Here is a 21396-nt window from a genome sequence, read left to right as displayed (position 1 = left end):
CAGTATTTTTCCTAGTGCAAATTACCATTGAAGAAAAAAATATATATTAAAGTTTCATAATATATGAAACTCACTGCATGAACTTAATGCATTTTTTAATGGGCAAACTAGAAACATTTCTTTACATTTAGAAGTTAGAAAGTCATTATAAAACTAGAAAGAAGTCTAGGGCTAGTTTACTTTAAGGAAAAGAGTAAACTAAATTCATTCCTTGAAAACACTTGCACTTTCTTTAAAAGTAAAATGTAATTTAATCTATGAATTATCTACATTTTTTCATTAATCATATAAATATTTCCATTGTCTGTATATGAGGGATAAAAATCTGAACTACATAAAATCAATGTCTTCTGATAATTTCAACTGAATTAACTTGCATGTCTTTTCCAGTACATCTGATGATGACCAACATTAGCATTCTTAGTGTCTTTCCACTTTAGTATGCAGTCTAGCCACTGAGTAACTAATCTTCTTGATAGTTCAGTCCACTAAGTTAGTATTACCTTGGGGAAACAGAGGGCAGGTCAGACATTAGAAATTCCATTTTGTGATTCTTACGTATTTTAAAGGGAATCTGAGCTCGTGGCAAAAATTCGGTTGCAAGTGCATTTTACAAAATACAAGAACACAAAATTCTGCAGCTCAGGAATTCTTTTTTTTTTTTTTTTTTTTTTTTTTTACAAAAATCAATGATAGCACGAATTAAGTACAGTTTATCTACTTCATGGTGATGATGGGCAAATTCTCCAGGTATCTCTTTTACAACAAGATAACAACCAACTTCACAGTTACAACAGTAAGCCATTTGAGGAAGTATATGACATACAGGGATTTTCTAATGAAAATACAAACTTTTCTCACATTCTATTTAGTCTTTAAACAAAATGTTTTCTTGATCAAGTACTGCATTTTTTTTTTCTCTTTTTCTCGAGGGTATACAGACATTAAAAGCCTTAATAGCTCTGCTATTCTTTTAGACTAAAGTTCTTCCAAAATTACATTAATTCTGTGGAATATCCAATCGTTGCAATAATTAGTTTTACTCATAATGCTGATCAGTTTTGTAGAAATATTACCATGTTTTACTTTGCTGGTTCACCAACAGACATAAGCTAATGTTGAAAAGAACACATAAGCAAGCAAGTGATAAGTTATAAGATATTCATCAGGTCAAAACTTTTCAGTATCAAGCTTTTAATTATGAAAGAATAATCCCCATTTAGCACTTTTGTAGAGTTTTGTAGGAGCAAAGTGCAGTCTGGCAGACAACAGAGGTTGAGATTTATTATTTATTATATTAGAAACATAAATACTGTCTCTTACCTGAATGGCTTTGACATGTGACGCTGGCTGTTTTGACATTTTTAAGACAGTGTCTTATCCCTGCAAGCAAAAAGGGAAAGTGTTACAGGCTGTGACATCCTGATACCTAGGGGAGATAAACTAGAACTTAACCCATGCTGCCTCTTGACAGGCATCCATTTCACCTGCCCATCTCCAATTTCCGTTTCAGTTTCAGAGTTGCTTAGGTATTCCTTATGAATATCAGAAGGAGACAGAACACCTGAGCTTCTCCAATTAATCTTTCATAGCCACAAATGGAGTCCTCACTTTCACATTAAAAACAATAATGAGTACAGATAAACAATCTCTCAAACCCTTAATGGCATCGTAAAATGAGCATGAGCTAAAGGAAGTGTTTGAGGATAAACAATGCATGATTATCACTGTCACAGTATGTACATAGGAGTTATTAGAACACTAAGTTTAAACCTCCTTTCAAATAAAGCATAACTTGTCACAAAGCGTAGATAAATGCAGATATAATCATCTAATTCACACATCACTGTAATTTCTTCATACATGTAGACTGAAAGAAAGAGAGGAGGAGAGGAGAGGAGAGGAGAGGAGAGGAGAGGAGAGGAGAGGAGAGGAGAGGAGAGGAGAGGAGAGGAGAGGAGAGGAGAGGAGAGGAGAGGAGAGGAGAGGAGAGGAGAGGAGAGGAGAGGAGAGGAGAGGAGAGGAGAGGAGAGGAGAGGAGAGGAGAGGAGAGGAGAGGAGAGGAGAGGAGAGGAGAGGAGAGGAGAGGAGAGGAGAGGAGAGGAGAGGAGAAGTGAGGAGAAGTGAGGAGAGGAGAGGAGAGGAGAGGAGAGGAGAGGAGAGGAGAGGAGAGGAGAGGAGAGGAGAGGAGAGGAGAGGAGAGGAGAGGAGAGGAGAGGAGAGGAGAGGAGAGGAGAGGAGAGGAGAGGAGAGGAGAGGAGAGGAGAGGAGAGGAGAGGAGAGGAGAGAGAAAAAAGAAAAGAAAAGAAAAGAAAAGAAAAGAAAAGAAAAGAAAAGAAAAGAAAAGAAAAGAAAAGAAAAGAAAAGAAAAGAAAAGAAAAGAAAAGAAAAGAAAAGAAAAGAAAAGAAAAGAAAAGAAAAGAAAAGAAAAGAAAAGAAAAGAAATTTACTATCCCTTTAACTGAATAATAGTCTCAGCCATTTATTGGACTAGTACTTCATCAGTATGTCACTATAAGGAAAAATAAGGATAGTAATATTTAAAGTTGGTTAGTTAGTACTTGAACATCCATCAGAGAACTCACTGATAACAACCAAATTGTAGCATATTTTGACTACAGTATTTTACCTAACATTGGAAAGAAAACATTGAGAATAGTAATAAATGATGTAGGAGAAGACAGTGGAAATGCAGTGAGAAATCACAAGTGCGCCAAAGACTTTGTGACTTTGAAGACCATAATTTTCCCATGGAGGCAAGTAACAAAATACCAATCATTATAGGTTGCCTTCAGACCAGAGTATCAGTCTGAAGTTGTATCCCTGAAGCTGCATGGAAGATAGTTCTTGCATACTCTCTTATCACCTTTAAGTCTGTTCCTAATTCTGAGCAGAACTTATAGTGCAGGTGACCTGCCATTAGGGGTCTCTCTCTGCCCACTCAGATGTATGGGTGCTAGTTGACCCCAAACTCAGAAGATGTAGGCTTCAGATTTAAATAGATGAACTGACATTTGTAAATAAGCAACAATAAATAAATCCAACCATGCAAAATGCAAACAGTATGCTTCCAGTGAATCTTACACTGTGACACTATGTTGAAATCAGAGGTAGTTTAGAAAAGTTCAGAATTCAGTTTGAAGGATGAGATCTCAGTCACTGAAGTTCATTGCAACATTTGCAAAGATTTCAGTAAGCCAAAATTTCAACTAAAGGATTTATTGCACTCCCTTTCTTTTTTAAAAGTCCTTGCTATGCACCGAAACAATCATTTCTTTACAACTGCCACACAGCTTATACTGATGCATTGTGCTGTTATCAGGAGCTGTATCCCAAAATTAAATACAAAACAACCCACCAATTTATTGGATAACAGGGCTCATAATACAGAAAAGTTTAATTATTTTTTTCTTATCTTTTCCTCTTTCAAATCAGAATAGAAAAATGGAATCAAAAGGGCAGGAAATTAATAGAAACACTTTAAAACACTGTGGGTCTACTTTCTAAACACAGTCACAGAATAATTCAGGCTAAGGTAAACTCTTCTGTCTTGTGTGTCTGCATTGCAGAAACAGCGCTCCATACTTTTATGGCTACCTCAAACAAATGGGTAAGGATTTACAAGGAATTTATACTTTAAAGAAAACCAATCATGCTTCTCAGTGAGATCCTCTGAGCTTGCAATGATTGCAATCAGACTCCTAAAGACAGACGTATAATACAGTTGTGTAGGACTGCTTATGGAGGAGGTGATCTTCCTACCAGTTTATGCTGTCCTCATTACTGCTGGAGAAATCAGGACAACAGTACACCACTGAGTAAAAATAGACAATCTTCCTCAGCTCTTTCCTTCTCTCTCCTGATCTTCCCTACAAAACAGCACTGACCGTCAACCATCGGAAAATAAACCCCACATTACAGATGCATCTGCTACTGAAGTCATTACTGTATTCATATACATTTCTATATTTTTTTTTCCAGGTGTCTCAGAAAGTTAAGAGTGTTGCACTGACTTTTTCTGGCATGCTACTCAAATCTGCAGACTCAGACAAATCACTCTCCACAGTCACTTCCATGACCAAATTTCCCATGTGCAGGCTCAGAGAAGCAGTAAAGGCACACAGCCTTTACGCCCCAGTGCCTTTTGGGCTGCCCCATACCTTACCTCTTACCTTTTATGGTCTGCATGCTGAGCCAAACTTAGGAAGCAGCAGCAACAGATTTCAGTTCAGAGCTGTTTAATGCCAGGCTGCCCCTGCAAATTCCTGTGCTTTCTTCACTTCCCAGTGAAAGTAACCACTACTTTTTGTAGGCTGACAAAAACCTGCGTTGTGAAAAGGTCCTTTAAAAAACAAAGGACCTATCTACTGTCCCTCTGCTAAAAATAATTTCTGACAGGGCTGCAGAAAGATAATGAGCTGACTGATTCAATTTGCCTTAAATGCAATGAGGTATCATAATGCCATCTTTTGTAATCTGCACAAGAGATGCACAGTAGCTTACACACACCAGGAGGGACTCCCCCCAGCTGAATGCTGTCCTTTTCCCCCCTGCTGTACTTACAGCATCAAGCACAAAGGCTATTTTGGACACAGAACTGCAGTGTATTATCTTATTAAAAGGCTTAGACGGGAACCACATCACTATGGACCCAGCTAACACAAATAAAGAAACCCCCACTTTGCAGCTTCCTGAGTGTTACTACATGCTGTAAGGAAATGCTATAATATTTTCTGTAATGCAGTTCCCATCACCACTATTACCTGTTAAACTAGCAGCAAAAGACTACCTCTCTTACCATCAACCCCTCCCACTACATTTAATTAGATGCAGCATTTAAAAAACAATAAGCATGTACCTATGTACTACAGCATTTAAGCTAATACGGTTGTGCTTCTTATGAGTCAGCAGGCATTTAAACAACTGTTTTAAATCTTTTAAGATCCTCGCAGCCGATGAAGCAATAACTATAATGATCTGCTCTAAATACTGTGCACAAGACATTAAAACAAGCATAAAAACAGAACTACTACAGTAACTTCACAGCCAGCTATTAAAGAGTTTTCATAAGTCTTTTTATAATTGATCCCTTCCACATTAGCTTACTTTTCTATTTATATAAGAAAAGTTCCAAACCGTTGAATGAGTGTATACACCTCCCGATGCTGATACAGGTACCTTCTTCTACCGGCTGAAGTATTGACTGTGATCCGCCAAATGTGTCTGAAACAGCTCTGATGCTTTCAGCCTGGACGGCACCGAGGGCTGCTCCAGGCTGGAGTGGAACTCGGCTGAGAAGCAAAGTGTAAAAGAGAATTCCTGTCATAGCTTCCAGTTGTTCTTCCTAAATATAGCATTTGATTCACCCTGTAACTTGGTCCCCTGTGACACTTGACCATCGTAAAACCAGGGCTCAAGTGTCAAGCAGTAGGTGTTGAAGGAACACACCTTTGGGTCCTTTTCATGCCCTCCCTTTCCCTGTGGCACATGATGGTGGGAGGTAGTACACATCTCCTCCTGTGGTGTGTGGGGCAGCACATGCCTCCCTCCCTCCCACATCAGAGAAAGAAATAATTACAAAGACGTAATTAGGAAGAACTCACCTCAGTGGGACTATCTAGGGGAGGTGAATGTCACACCAGCATTGCTATATTGTTGCTGGGTTGGGAGCAAAGCTGCCCAAGGGTCCTGGTTTGCTGTTTCTGCATGCATGAATTCTGTGTTGGCAGGAAGGAGAGCTCCTGAACTGGTGAAGCCATGGCTGCTGGTGTTGAAAGGTAAGGCATATGGATAAGAAAAGTCAAATAAGTGTGTGGGAAACTTATGTAGTTAATAAAGACATGAAAAGCTACTGTACAGTTGTGCTTACACTACCTGTGAGTGTTGAAGTCAAGTGATGGAGACAAGTGAGTTGTGTGGGGCACAGCCTCATTTTCCCACTTCTATAACTGCAGCCTCCTGCCCATTACAGCTTCAGGGAACAGAACTTTCCTCTTGCTCTGCTATGCCTGTTTTCCACTGACCCACAGCACTAACTGCTACAATAGCAGTGTTATCCCTGGCATTACTGGGATTGTCCCCCTCTACTCTGCCCTTGTGACGACCCATCTGGAGTACTGTGTCCAGACCTGGGGCCCCCAGTAGAGGATGGATGTGGAGCTGTTGGACAGGGCCCAGAAGAGGTTCACAAAGATGATTAGAGAGCTGGAGCACCTCTCCTATAAAAAAAAGGTTGAGGGATCTGGGCTTGTTCAGTCTGAAGAAGAGAAGGCTCCAAGGAGACCACACTGTGGCCTTCCAGTACTCAAAAGGAGCTTACAAACAGGAGGAGAAGAGACTTTTCACAGTCCAACAGTGATAGGACAAGGAACAAAGGCTTTAAACTAAAAGAGAGTAGATTGAGATTAGATGTTAGGAGGAAATCCTTTACCCCAAGGTCAGGTTGGATGGGCCCTGGACAGCCTGAGCAGGTGGGGGACAGCCCTGCCCATGTCAGGGGTTGGGGCTGGGTGGGCTTTAACATCCCCTCCAACCTAAGCTATTCTATGAGTCTATGATACCACACAACCACTTGCTGCTGGAGAAGGATATAGCAACTTTTAAGGGATGATCAACAAGTTCCAAAATTATACCAAAATATGGTATCTATAGTGATTTTGAGGAGCATTTCCCTTAACCTTAACTCACTTGACATGCCACTCATTCCATTTCAACTACCTTAAAGAGGAAGATGACATCCCAGACCACTTCATTAAGCCAGTGACTCACTCTCTGCTGCCCTTCTTCCCAAAAGAGCTGTCATCTGGAAGCAGCTTATAAAGTTGATGACTTGCTTTGGCAGCTTGCAGGCTATTCATAGGCTATTCATTCCCAGGAAAGACACACAGGAAGGCATGCCACAGGCACATGTGTTTGGGTTGAGTCCAGCTGAAGTACAGAGGGCAATCAGACCCTGCCAGTGAGGCCCCTGGCCTACCTACCCAGAAAGGCCAGGAATAACTGTTATGAAGTGTCTTGAGGTTTAAGAAGAGTATTGCACTTGAAACTTGGCAGAGTTCATAAGGGCTCACAGACAGGTCTTTCCCTAGAATGCAGAAGTTTGTTCTTTTAGGGTCTAAGGTCATGCTATTCAGACAGTTGAGACCACGTTAAAGAAAAGTTTGCACTACATAAATGACTTTATGTACCTCTTTGCGAAAAATCATATTTAGAATAAAAGTATTAGAAGGCAGTGAAAGAGGTGGTATATTTTTGTAATGTGGTCTTGTAAATTAATTTATTTCAATTTATACTACAATTATCATAGTAAGAATCAGCTCTGGGATACAAAAAGCAGACAGAGTTCTTTCCTCCAAGTGCTGTTAAATTAGCAAAGGTTCCATAGTCCAAACCATGCCATTGCTTCCATTTTGTAAACCCATCATCTCACAAATATGTCTGAGAAAGATCAAGTCAACACTGTTTCCTGCAACATTTTCATAACACAGTAATATAACAGGTAACTTCAGTGATGTCCAAGCAGGAAGAGAATTTACCTATGTCACTTACCTAACACTCGTGAACTATCACACCTAAAAATTGTTAAATAGTTATGATAGAAGTTTTATCACTGAAAGTTTTATCACTGAAAGAAGAAAATGTAGTTCTGAATAGTTGTCAATGGGGGAAAAAAGAAATATGGATTTTTTTTAACAATAATTTTGTGGGTTATGACTGCCTTTGAATAACCACTAGAATGCACAGCCCCGTGACTTGCAGATTCAACTGTGAAATGCATGCAACCAATGATTTAATAAGTAAATCATGAGATATATTTGCATTTCAAATGACAGACTAAGTGCATGGTGGGTAAGTGCCAGAGAACAGTACACTGACACACAGTATGTAAACTTATTGTCCTGTGTCCAAAGATCCAAAAGGATGATTTGAAGAAGGAAAATCCCAATATGGTACAAAATATACTTCTGTTGCATTTCTTGAAGCTTGTCTAATTAACATGCTGGAACAGCTTATTGGTTTTGAAAACAAAGTTGATGGTTAACAGAAATGTGTACGTATCTTTCTTCTTGACTGGGATGTTTCACTGTGTAATGTCTGAATTGTTTCTTTAGCCTGTCACTACTTAATGCGCTTATTTAAATGTTTTGTTCTTTGAGAAATCTCACAAGCACAGTTATAACTTCCCTGAGGCTCCTGAAAGAAGAATATTTTTCTTCTGTAGTTCAAAATATTGTAATGTGATGCAAGCAATGTAATATAAATAAAAATGTAAGTAAACAAAGGAGTAGCCACACTCTCAGTTCACATGAAATAAACCTTCTTTATAGTAAGAAGTTAACAAATACATCCCTAGAGCTTTCCTTCAGGTAGTAGCAATTGGTACCTTAGTATGTTTGGCATATTGTAATATATTTGTCCATATAAAGCTTTGCTTGATTATCTTATTTTTAGCTCTTTTACAATTTATTGCCAGGCAAAAAATAGTGGGAACAGAATATTACATAGTTGGTGAATTAATTATCTTTATTCGAATTGTTTGGAAAAGAATATTAAGATTTAGGCTGCGGTGCAAGATAAAATGTTCTCCTCATTCAATACACCTAGGTTTAGAAAATACTGACATTCAAAAAAAATCACAATAATGACTGAGGATTAAAAATAAGAAACCTGTTATCAGTCTGATTTATCAGAGGTCTAACCTAGAGGATCCTGGAGAAAATAGAACACTCTGTTCTAACCCACACAGATTTTATTTGTGCATTTGGGCCCTTTCCCCCAAGTAGAGAGTTTTGTACTCAACAATTATTTGGCACAGAAGCTTAATGAAAGACAGAGAATTTAAGCTGTGTTATCATCATATGAAGCTAGACAGAACAATATATGTATATATATACACCAGAGCTAGCAACGACTTGGCATTCTCACAGCCACTACTTACTTTTGTCTTAAAATAAAAAATCCTGTGAGCCCTATATTTCAGAAAGACTGACAGATCTCAACTGCTTTGTCAAAGGAAATGTTATTTGAGGAAGTACCATCTACTGTTTATTTCTCCCAGTTTCCTCCGATCTGTATGTTTCTCAGTATCCTGAGAAATTCATCAGTTCGAGTTTCTACTTGTACAGCTCTGCCAACAACAGGAATGTCAGTCTGTTTCGATAATGAATGGTATAAAAAGTATGCAAAAATGTTTGCTATTATCTAATGGACAGGAAATCAACAAACATATCTAAATTAGCTGGTTTTGTTTTTGTGACGTTTCTGAGCTGCTAAATATCAATTCAGCTCTTGCATGCTCTCTTTCTTTTCCATATAAAAGCATGGTGATTATTATCACAGACTATTCCATCAAGAAATAATTAGCCTTGTATTAGAAGATGGTCTCTCTAGAGGCTGCCAGTGACCTTGTTCTAAATTTCAGAGATCCAGCATCTTTTAATAGCTTTGTTAGCATCATCTAAGAACTTGTATTAAGTTCTAAAAACTGCATTATTAGTATAACCCAATACAAATGTTAGAACATCACAGCTTTGTCCACTGAATTACCCAAAAAGCTATATTCTCTGTTTCATTTTATTCTGCAAAATTCTTACATACTTTGAGTGACTGAAACGCGATGATGATAGAAAAAATAGCAAATTTGTTTCCACTTTTCTCCTGGGAAATCTTAGCCACTAAAAGCTGATACCATAATAAAGAACAGGAGTACCGGCAGATTTTGAGGGCAATATGAATCTTAAGCGACATGCTGACTGTGTAAACATCCTGTCGGTTGCAGTGATTCAGCATAATTTGGAAAAGATACAAAAACCATGACATTGAAGCATCAGATTTTGCTCTGGGCATACAATTTTGAAAGGAAAAAGAAGAAAAAGGAAATAAGTGAAAAATTAATGAAATTATGTGCAGAAGGCTATCCATCATTTTCACAAATGAAGATAATTCAGATACGCCTTTGATTTGATTCTGATAATTCAAAGACTTCTTTGATGCAGTTGATTACACCATCAGTTGATTACATCTGCTCAACAATATTACCTCTCATCTTCAGTAGTCAAATTAAGAGATCACACCAGACATACAGAAAGGAATTTTGCCATTGCACCAAGGTAAGTTTAGGTTGGATGTTAGAAAACACTTCTTTACAGAAAGGGTAGTCAAGTACTGGAATAGGCTCCCCAGGGAGGTGGTTGAATCACCATCCCTGGATGTGTTTAAGAGCCGTTTGGCTGTGGTGCTCAGAGATATGATTTAGCAGAGGGTTGTTAGAGTTAAGGTACTATGGTTAGGCTGCAGTTGGACTTGATCTTTGAGGTCTTTTCCAACCTGGATAAGTCTATGATTCTATGATTCTATAATTCTATGATTCATTCTAACCAGTTAGTCCAAAGATGAACAAGAGCTAGGTACAGATATCAAAGGAACTAGGGGCTCAGCACCATATAAAGCAATGTACTTGTTTCTTAAGCAAGTAAATAAATTTCAGCTTTGAAGTTGTTCAGCTCACACACAAAGTTCCTGCTCCTGGAGCAAATGTAGTAGACTTGAGTAGGCCATTCAGCAAAGGAATAACAAAGAAAACAGAGAAGATTCCTCATCTACATGACAGCAAGAAAAGGCATAGTTGAGACATGAAAAGTCTGCCTGGCTAGGAGGATGGATCCAGAATGAGGAAGATAAGGCAGTGCACTGGAAGCAGAATATCAAGGGCAAGGGCATTAAAAAGAAATTAATGCCTTCAGATAAAAAAGAACCAAATTCAAGGACAACTTTGTCAAGTTGCTGAATCACATATGATCGATCAGTTGCTATATTCGGTTTGTATCTGCTGAACAGAAAATAAAAGCTGAGGATTGATAAACTGTAGGTGTGAAGATTTTTAAAGTGTGAATCAATATCAAAACACTTATCTTAGTTCCTATGAGTCATAAGGAAAAAAAATAAAAAAATCCTGAGCTTCTCATGTCTCCAAAGTTTTAAAAAATAAGGTAATTAAGAATGAATGCTTTCCGTGGTAAAGATATGAATAAATCTACTAGTCATACCTATCTATCCGGCAGTCAAACATGATCTTTTTCAAACTTCATTTGTATTGAATCAGATCTGATGCAGTAACATTTTCAGTCACTTGCAATCTCCTGCCATACAAACTTTGGACACATTCAGAGAAAAATTGTCAACAGAAATCAGTGTTGGCACAGGAAGACCACTAACGTTCTCCAGCTGGTAACTTCTAAATGATGCTTCTCAACACAGTATTAAATCTCAGCTGTTAAAAATAGTATAAACAGTTTCTGTTAGGAAAGGGCCCGAACTACTTTCTATAATCTTCATGTATTACTTCATACCCATATGAAGTAGGGTTGTGGACTGGTATTATCTTCTATGCAAGGATAGCAAAGACCCTCAAAAAAGAAGCTATAAATATTAAGCTACTTGATTCAGTCACATCAGACTGTGCAACACAGGTGGTAGTCCTTCAAAGCACAGTTCAGTTCTCAAGGGCTGGAGCTAACAGTGGTGCTTGAAAGTCCTGAATATGACTTCTGAGAACTGTGGGCTGCTCTGTATTTCCTGTGCCCACCAACTGTCATATATAATATATGACAGAATGTAATATTTGCATTCTAAGTAGAGTGCTACAGGAAGATGCTCACAGCTTTCTTGTAGCCAGCTTTCAAACTGATGATTTATTTTTATCAAGGGAGAGGAAATGTCCTTAGCTCAGGTTCCTAACATAGAATAACTTAAGTGAGGATTTGTCACAGGCAGTCCCCATGCACATAGAACGACAAGAGGCAGGGAGGATTTGCAGTGCTGGGAAATTGCAAAACTCAGTTTATCTGCTGCCTGAGGGGCCGAGTGGACATGAAGCAGCTGCTGCTTGCAGCCTGATCCTTGAGGCAAAACAAAACCAGTGAGGGTGTAGCCAAGTGCTATGCTGTGCTGAAGTGACTCAGGAGCTACTTTAGCCTTCTGTACAGTCAAGGAAGGCAGCAAAAACCTCACACGTTCCTCCTGTGCAAGACCTTCCTGTTAGAACAGCTAAATACCTTATACACAGAGGTTAATACAAGTAATTCAAGCAGTATGTCTGCTCAACAGTGAATCAAAAATGGCTTTGTCTTCTTCAAAGTGTTATCTCACTTTGACTTACACTGGCTAAGTGCAGTATTTTCACTAGAGTTCAGGGCTGCCCTGCAGCTTTTGGGATTGAGACTAGATAGGTCTAATACTATCATGTGTGTTTATTTCTGGTTACAGTGAGCACAAAATGATAACCATTTAAAGGAAGCGATTTATTGCACTGCAGAAGAATAGGGATTTGTGTACCTAGAGATTTCACAAGTAATTTCAAGCACAGAAAAGCACAACAAATACTTAGAGTTATCCTCCCATACACGCCCTCCTCCTTCACTGACTGAGCCCTTTTTTTTCCTGCAGTTCAGATAAATCTATTTTCAAGGACGGACTTATAAAATCACAGAAGTATCCCAGCACAAGAACTAATGCTGAACAGTTACTCTGCAGTAGAAATTCTATGTTTTTTCCTCATATGTAAGGTCTTAACAGCTGCAGAGAGTGCAAAGCCAAACAAGACTACCATCTAGAACAAGCAGTGGAAGCCCAAAACTATTAATACAGAATTTAATTCTAGATTAACATTTGAGGCACAGCTCTCATGATTCTGTATTTCCTTCAGGATTTTGTTGTTACTTTTTAGTCTTATGCCCATTTCTTCTTGGAGCACAGCTTTGAAGGACCTTTTCTTTAAGCAGTTTCAGTTGTGATGTGCCTAATGAATAAATGCTGAGAAGTGTTAGCAATTAAGACCTGTAGCTTTTGTTATAGATCAAGCCCTAGTAATCAACAATTGATGAAAAAACATACTACTCTTTCTAACAGACAAACATAGTAAAGGCACATTTCTATGAATGTTTGTGCTCTTCCTTTATTTAAATTATTTATATGAACAGTAACCTAAGAACCAATTTCATTTGTTTTAAGCATCAAAGTCCCACCTTTCCAGCATGTAATTTTGGTGAACAGGTTGACTAATGCAAGTGAATGCTGAAACTAAACAGAATGCTTTGACCACATTTGTATTTGAATAAAGTAAGACTGTTTTGTGCTTTAGTTGGAATATAAAGTACCAAAAATATTGCAAAATATTCTGCTCACTAGGCACAGCGAGGGTCAAAAGTATTTTCTTTCCTTGTTTTTTCTTTCCAGTTTAAAATACCATGCATATTACATGACTACAGAACTCTCATTACTGATTTTTTTCCATATTCTGAGATTTTTAGATAAAATTCTAGTAACTTAACTGAAGAGCATGAACAAGCATTTGTTGTTCAAACACTTATAAGCAATACTCTACACATTTCTCCAGGGTGCCAGTCTCTTCATCTCTCGTTTGTCAGATTTCTTCTTTTCTCTGATCTTTACATTCCTTCCATCTGCAATAGCCAATCCTGCATAAGTGCTTAAAGGATCACTCATTTCATCTCTATCCATTTATTTCTTCTTGTACGCATCCTTCTCTGCGCTCAAAATTCCACAGACATTCATGTACTTCATGAAAGCAGTCAAGTCCTTCAAGTCAGCACAGAAACTTAGGCAGAATCAAGGCCACATTTTGTTCCAGTCTTCCTTTCCGCTGTTAAGCTCATCTCAAAGCCCAGAAACTTAGTAACGAATACAATTCAAAACATACCTAAGAGCCAATTTGTTGTCCACAAGGCTCAAACACTTTCCCAACCAAGTCACATTCCGATTGTATTGATTTCAAACTGGCGAAATCCACGTTTAGCAGATTTTAGGTCTGAACCTGTGATGAACTGTGAGAAGGTGTGATTTCCCTGGGGCCCAGCGAACCCCTCTAACATTAGAGCTTTTGAAAGCAGTGTTAAGAATGTAATTTTATTTTTACCTTGCTATGTGTCATGTATCCAACATGACAAAATCTGAATAATTCTTTATCCACTTCAGTAATGCTTGAAAGTCGAAGAGATTAATTATTAGATATGTTCATAATTATTTTTAGAAAAAGATATTTGTTATGTCTATAAGAAGATGTGTATGATATTAATTCACTAACTGCTTTTGATAATATCTTAATTCATGTACTATTAACAAATTCTGTTTGGCATTTACTTGACTAATTACATTTAATCACTACTGCTACGCTATTAATTTTTCCTTTAAAGTTTTTGCATGGAATTAAGATAACATTGCATGATGACTGATGGATATCGTTTTTTAATGCTCTTATATATTCACCCTTTAGAAGTCTACTCATACCCTCCCATCAGCGCACACCTCAGTTATAACCTCTAAAACTATGAGAGTTAGACAGCACTGTGATGACTTACAGACATTGCACACTGACCTAACTACTGCATTTTGCTTTAGTCACTACTTTAGTGACACGTGAATACGAAGAAAAATAAGAGGCAGCCAAAAGCAGGCATCAATGCTTCTGCTGCCTCCTAAATCATTTTAAGTTAGAAATCTTTAATCCTGAAAAACTTGATTTTATAAAGGCAAAATGCAGTTTCTCCGGTTACAGTCTGCAACTCTAAGTGCAACTCTAAGAGAACAAGGATTAATTTTGCCTTTTAGCCACTAGCAAATTAACACTAAAGTTATGTGAGTAACAACAGTGGGGCTAAGAGTGCTCTAGTTCACTCAGATCTTCTTGTACATTCCAGAAAATACTCATCTATGTTTGTGGGGAACTTTCTAGCTATAAAACATAGACTGTGCGTTTGAGTCACATTTCTTTTTAACTGCAACGCCAATTTCTATGCAAAGTCAATAAAATTCAATTCTTTATCCTGTATGGCATACTAAGTGAACACTGAAGAAAAAGATAATAACGTTGCAAAAGCTGTTTTATATTGACTGGATCTTTAAACCAAGAGGCACTGTGCCCATTTCTGTATGCTTGATTTCACAGAGGCTGTCACCACTATAAGCATTAATGTTCACAACTGTGTGATCGTCCTTAATTGCTTCCGAAGACCACAACTAGAATAAATGTTTCACACGGATGAAGAGCTCCCTGCGCAAGCGCGTCGCTGGGAGGGGAACGCCTCCATTCATTCCCCCAGTGCCGTGACGTCAAGGCACCACCTGCCCAATCTCTATGCGGATCCCGGAAGTGTCCGTGCGGATAATACAGTCGGTGGAGAAAGGTTCCGGGGTAGCTTTAGTTCCGAGAGGCTCCTCGCCGAGAGCCGCCTCGATCGCCGGCTGGGCTGCCACGATGATCCCGATCTCGGTGGTGGTGTGCGTGCTGGGGGGCTGGTGCGCCATCTACCTGGCGGATACTCTGCTCAAGGTGAGGGCTGTGGGCGCAGAGCCCAGCGGGAGCCCACATATAGGCGGGTCAGCGGCAACGCTCCCACTCCTTCACCCCTCTGGCCCGGCGGCATCCGCCACCGCCTTTAAAACCAGCGGCCTCCCCGCCTCCCCTCCCTCCTCGGGGGCCGGCCACGGTCCACACCTCGCCGGTGAGAGGCCGCCGCCGCTCCCGTGCTTGGGCCCTGAAGGCCTGAGGCTACCCGCGCTGTCCCACCAATCAGACTGAAGGGCTACTTCAGGTTGCCGGGCCCACAGCGCTCCCCCGACGTGCGGTAACACAAGTAATACGAGAGAAATATAAAAGGTTCCACCTAGAATTCTCTCGCTTTTTGCAGTTAATGCTACAGTCCAGGAACTGCGCTGTTTCTGTCAAGTACGGGTAGGGCCTAGCAGTATCAAAGTAACAAATGTGCATTTTGTCACTGGTGTGAAACAGGGAAAAAAGCTAAAAGGAAAGCTGTGTTTCATCTCATGAGGACACGTGGAAAATTAAGTAGCTCTCTCTGCTGCTGTTGTAGAGCAAACACAGCTCAGTCAACGGTGAGAGCCATTAGTTGTCAGATATTAATCTGTGTGTTTTAATGGTACAGATGGAAAATAATAATGATAATTTATCTGAAGACTTTTCAAATTTTACTGCATCAAGTCTATATTATGTCTGTGTTAAATATGTCAAGGCTATATGTGGTAACAAGCACAACATTGTTTGGAAACACGTTAGAGGATTGGCTGAAGACAAGTGTGCTGTTGGAGAAGTGAGGCACTCTAAAAACCATCAGGAAGGTCAGTCAGCTGTAGCTTTGTGTCTGATGAAAGATCTCAGGCTGTAAAGCTATCACTGAATTCACAGAGCAGACTCTTGTGGCATGGTGCTGAGACCCATTTGTATCTCTGAGATTTGGAAGGTTTTTTTTCAGAATTAGAGCTTAAAATAATTGCTTTTTGTAAGAAGAGCCGATGCTTTTGTGATAACCTAGAAGCAGCAAAGGAGAAAAAAGAAATCTACCTTGTTTCGGAGCAACTTAGTACCTACTTTACATTGAGACAGAAAGGGAATGCCTGGAATGCCTTAGCAAGCAGATGAGTCCAGGAGTTAAACTGTAACTTTGACATTTTGACTACAAGTTATCAATGGTAATTAATCATCTGGAAGTATGTGGGAGCTGCTGGGTTTGGGTAGATTTTACTGGTAGATCTGGGAAGTTTTGAGTACCACAGCCAAAATAAATGATGGATTAAATAACCAGATTTACGTGATTAGGAAACTCATGTTTGTTTTATTGCTAGTATTCTAAATCTCCCACCACACTCGTAACTCTGAACTGCTGGCAACAATAGCAAACTGCCTAGATCTCCAGTCTCTTGCAGTGTAAGTGCATGAAAATGATATACAGAATATGAATAAAAAGTACTTCTGGAGTACTTCTCTGTTCATTATGCTGATATTGTAATGGGTAAGAGTTTATGTGCTGTAACTTGATGTTTATTCTGTAAACCTTTTAGACGTGCAATGTCTGTTGCTTAGTTTGATCTGTCAGTATTTTTGTTCAGATTTCAAGCATTTTTGTTAGGCAGCCTCACTCTTTGGTACTCTGTAGTATGAAAGGCAGAACTATCTGTATAAATGACATTTTGCACAAATAAATTCACATAATATTGCTTGAACTACAGGATACATTTGTGTTAGCAAATCGACAGTGATTCAGGCTGGGATTTGGAAAATTCCTCTTGCTACTCTTCATTGAACCACTGATAAGAAAGCTTCCTGGTGAAGGCTGGATCTTACAAAAGGGAGTCACTTAGGCAGACCCCTGAACTGCTGCTCCCCAGCATGCTAAGTTATCCCATCTGCCTGAAGGACCAGGGATGTGAAAAGGGTTGTCCCTCCTTCTGGTATCAGAAATAAAAGATTCTTTAGGCCTATTCAGTCGAGGTTAGCCCTCAGTTTTTAAGGTCAGGAAGCTGAAATGGTCCAGGGCTCTTGAACGGACTTTGTCAGCACAAAAGAATGTTAAGGGCTCTTGCTTGCTGGCAGATATTTATGGTGCTCCTGGAGTATTTAGTAGGCGGTCGCTACTTTGAAATGTTGCATAAATAAAAAGGGTATCATTTTTATAGTAAAATTAATGTAGCAGAGATCACTTAGAGTTCAAGTTAAAGAATCTGAACCCAGGTCTATGGAGGAGGATTGAGATGAAACAAAGGATAATAACATACCTCATACCAGGGCAAGATGGTGCATGTCATAACGTTGTGATCCTATGGGGCTCAGAGCAGAAGGAGCAGAAGTTTGCATAGAACTTTTTAATACATCTTGAAAGGAATGTAGTTACTTGTTCCAAAGGGTGCTGTTATTTAGTGATTATGAATACCGTTTGCAAGTCCAAGTTGTTTATTGTGCCTTTTTGCAAATGTATTGTTCAAGAATCCCGCATTTCTTATTAAGAGCTGCATATTTGTTTATGCCTCTCTAGTAGAGAAGGGCTGCGGTTTGGTTAGAATTAATTTGAAGGGATGCATTAGTGGAATTTTTAAGGGAAATGTGGTTGATGTTTTTGTATGTGGTTAAGAGAACAGATACTTTCTGAAGTGCCAGATCTCTATTTCTGATTATAGTGCTAGCTTATTTGTTTCTTTTTTTGGTTGGTTGGTTTTTGTCTAGTTAGGTTTCGGGGTATTTGGGGTTGTTGGGTTTTCTTTGATCCACTGTGAACTGAATAGGGCACATATGTTCACTGAATTCGCAAAAGATGTTTTCTCATGTCAGTTGTGCTTATGTCATACGGATTTTTGTTCTTAATTAGCAGATAGATTATGTGAGCAGGTATTTTTCGTTGTTTCTCTGGCCTATGTGTTATTTGTAATAGTGTAATATTCTTTGTGATCTCTTCTACTAAAAGTAGGTTAGCAAATGCCAATGTGGTTGTGGATAGTAAAACTTAGCAGTGTTGTAGGGAATGACTGACCACTATTGACTAAGGGATACATTACAACAAAAATTTCTGTGGTTGTTCTCAGCTGACTGAACAAAAATATGACTAAAATCAATTAGTTGTAGAAGGAAGTTACACAGAAACATGTAAGTAGAAAGGATAACATGTGAGTCTGTTAATTGGACTGTGTTTTTTGTTTGTTTGTTTGTTTTTTAGTGTAGTTAATTTTAGTTTACATTGTTATTAATTCAACAAAATGAGAAAAGCTATGAATATGGTTGTGGAAGATACAATACACTGCTTGTTTCCCACCACCACAGAAGGACAGAAGTAATGCAAGGAACTTGGTAAGTTCTAAATTTGTTTCAAGAACCATGGAAGACAGCCAGGAACTGTCTAGGGGCAGAAGGGAGACTCTTGTGAACTGCACGTTCCTGATAGGGAAATTCAGGAACAATGCTATAGTTCAGACAGCTCTAAAGACTTGTCTGGATTATGTCAGACACGCTCCTGCTCTGACACGGTTTTCCTCAGGTACAGATTTCTCTTTTAAAGTCGAGGGAAAGCTGTCCTGTGGCTCTCTGATACTAGCTTCCAGGAAGCAGGATGAGGAAGGACTAAAGAGAAAACCAGCAGCATATATTATAAGATAGCAGTTGCAAAATTACTTCTGTTGGTTTATAATACTGGGTACTAATGCAGTAAAGTATTAATTGTACAGTCAATAGGTTGCATTCATTACAAAGACAAATATAAGGAGAAGTCTTTGGAACTATTAGGAAGGTGTACCAACAGTGTCTTGAAAGGCTGTAAAATTATCAGTGAAATTGCTGTTGCAGATCAGGTTGATAATTTTTAAAGTCCTTCCGCCTTTTTGGTAGTATGACTATGTATTTCAAGTCTCCTCAGCAGTAGTCTGCATTTGAAAAGTAGACCTCATTTTTACCCTTGCTAAAGGGTACTCTTACTACTGATCCACATCTCACCAATAATGGAAACAAGCTGATGCCAACAGAAAGCCGACAGAATGTGTTTTTCTTTACTGTAGCTGTTTAAAAAATTGCTTAAATATAATTATACAGAAAAGAAATACAATGAAAGTTCGTTTTTTAGCCTTCTATCCAGACAGTTGAAAACCAGTCAACATGATGTAACATTAATGAAGATAATAACAATCTTATTTGCTAAATACCACTGAATACCCAAACGTTCATAATCCTAGAACTGCTGTGATTTTCTCAAAGCAGTGCCATAACTTCTTGTACTACATGTCACACCTATGAGTCAAAATACAGATAATGTGCGGGGCATGTACCTGATGTTATTTGTTTGTCTTTACATATGAATGATCTGATTTACTGTTTGGTCACATAGCACAGGATCTTCCTTAAAGATTGGGGTTAACCATACTTTCCACTGTTTTGCAGTCATCCAGCTCTTTGAAGGCATCTTATGAAGACTGGTTGGTGAACTATGGCTTGAGTGTCTCTCCCTTTCATATGCGATGGCAAACAGCACTCTTCAACCGGCAGTTCTACAACTGGGGGAGGTGGAAACCCAGATTTCTGTATTTATGGTATACATCCAAGATATTTTTTTATGTCAAATGCGTACAGGGGCAGCAACTATCACGTATGCCTTTTATCTGTAGCAGTGGAATGGGTCAGTCTAGTTATTACTGTAGACTAACAATAAAATTGAACAAACATGGTAGCCATAAATGTGTTGTACCAGCATAATCTATCTTCTCTGCTAAAAATATCATAGCTATTTACATATGGATATGCTATAAAACTAGAAATCCACAAACTGTATTCCTACCTATGGTTTGAGCCATAGGTCTTAAATATAGAGCTGTTACATATGTTACTGTGTGAGGAGGTAACTTCTCATATCCCAGATCTGTCCATTACTGTATACCTAATTTTCCTCTGATCACGACCCTGTTGCCAATCATTTCCCAGGCATTCAGCAGCTATACCTAGTCAGAAGCACGTTGCTCTCATTCTGTCTTTTTCTTGCCTACTCTTTTCTCAGCTAAGATTGCACAGATTGCTAGTAATGGGCAAATTAGCAGAGTTGTTAGTATGGGTGCTTCTGGACTGGTTTGGGAAATTATTGCTGAATTGCTTTCCTACTGTTACTCTGTATCCTATCTGAAAAAAGAAAATGAATAAATAAATAAGGAGTAGGGCTTGAATTTATTTTCACTTCCTGTATTGCTGCCCCCAAAGAGGTAGCTGTGAAAGAGAACTCTGCTTTATATGGGTTTCCATAGCATCGAGTGATTTTACTCTGATTTTATATAGTTTTGTATCAGTCACAAGTTTTATCGTTTATAACTTACTACAGCATAATGTAATGTTTATACCACTCTATTTAATTAAGATTAGAAGTACATATTGATTAAAATGAATTTGTTAATTTTCAGTGAGCCTTATTAAAGGTGGTGAAAGAACAATTATGCTGTTGTGAAAAGAAGAACAGCTAGTGAATTGAAATACTTTAGCTAGAAAATAAACTTTCTCACATCCTTCAAGTAGTACAGTAGAGTAAAAGGATAATAATGATGAATAAAAATCATCCATTAGATGGGCTGATCTAAATTGAAAGGTTTTTCAACATAATGGTTTTAATAAATTAAATGGATGAGAGGAAAAATGTCTTGGAAGTAATTGATTTTAACCCAGAGTTGCATTTGTGTCTTCTAATTTTTCTTCTTTAAAGAAGTTTGAGTCTCATGTAAACGTTCTTTAGCACTTTTTTATTGCTGGTCAGGAAGATGCAAGTATGTATGTATGCTAGATCATCACTTGGTCCACGTCACTAAATATGTGATGGTGTGGTGCAGCATGTTAAATTATACACTGTAAATTTATGCTTTTATTCATGGCTAATGAGAAGTTACTCATATTGGGTAACTGAATGAAGAATTGAATATATGAGAACAGCCTAAAATTGTTTGAAAATAAATTGAGATGTGATTTGGGTGTCAAACATTTATTAAACAAGGAAAATATTATACAAGTTTATGTTGCTAATTTACACCATTAGTGCTGTTAGTTTCCTTTAGCTAAGGCTTTTGTACTTTATT

At 38.5% G+C, this 21396-nt stretch overlaps 2 protein-coding genes across 3 annotated transcripts in view; one reads left to right on the top strand and one right to left on the bottom strand.

Moving 5' to 3' along the window:
- SMPX (small muscle protein X-linked) overlaps positions 1-5518 on the bottom strand; it is a 42206-nt gene extending 36688 nt beyond the window's left edge. The window contains exons 1-2 of one of the 2 annotated variants that reach the window (XM_072360510.1): positions 5137-5518; positions 1324-1383 (exon numbers count right to left, since the gene is read on the bottom strand). In XM_072360510.1, coding sequence (XP_072216611.1) covers positions 1324-1362 — 39 coding nt within the window. In that variant the 5' untranslated portion in view covers positions 1363-1383; positions 5137-5518. Of the gene's footprint in view, positions 1-1323; positions 1384-5106 lie in introns of both variants that reach the window. The other variant, XM_072360500.1, reaches the window with a different exon arrangement.
- Positions 5519-15041: 9523 nt separating this feature from the next.
- MBTPS2 (membrane bound transcription factor peptidase, site 2) overlaps positions 15042-21396 on the top strand; it is a 34059-nt gene continuing 27704 nt past the window's right edge. Inside the window, exons 1-2 of the mRNA XM_072359416.1 lie at positions 15042-15346; positions 19730-19878. Coding sequence (XP_072215517.1) covers positions 15152-15346; positions 19730-19878 — 344 coding nt within the window. The 5' untranslated portion in view covers positions 15042-15151. The remainder of the gene's footprint in view (positions 15347-19729; positions 19879-21396) is intronic.

Source organism: Excalfactoria chinensis, chromosome 1 (assembly GCF_039878825.1).
Source record: "Excalfactoria chinensis isolate bCotChi1 chromosome 1, bCotChi1.hap2, whole genome shotgun sequence".
Taxonomy (NCBI): domain Eukaryota; kingdom Metazoa; phylum Chordata; class Aves; order Galliformes; family Phasianidae; genus Excalfactoria; species Excalfactoria chinensis.
Note: the sequence above shows the minus strand (reverse complement) of the source record. Positions and strands in the feature narration are given on the sequence as shown.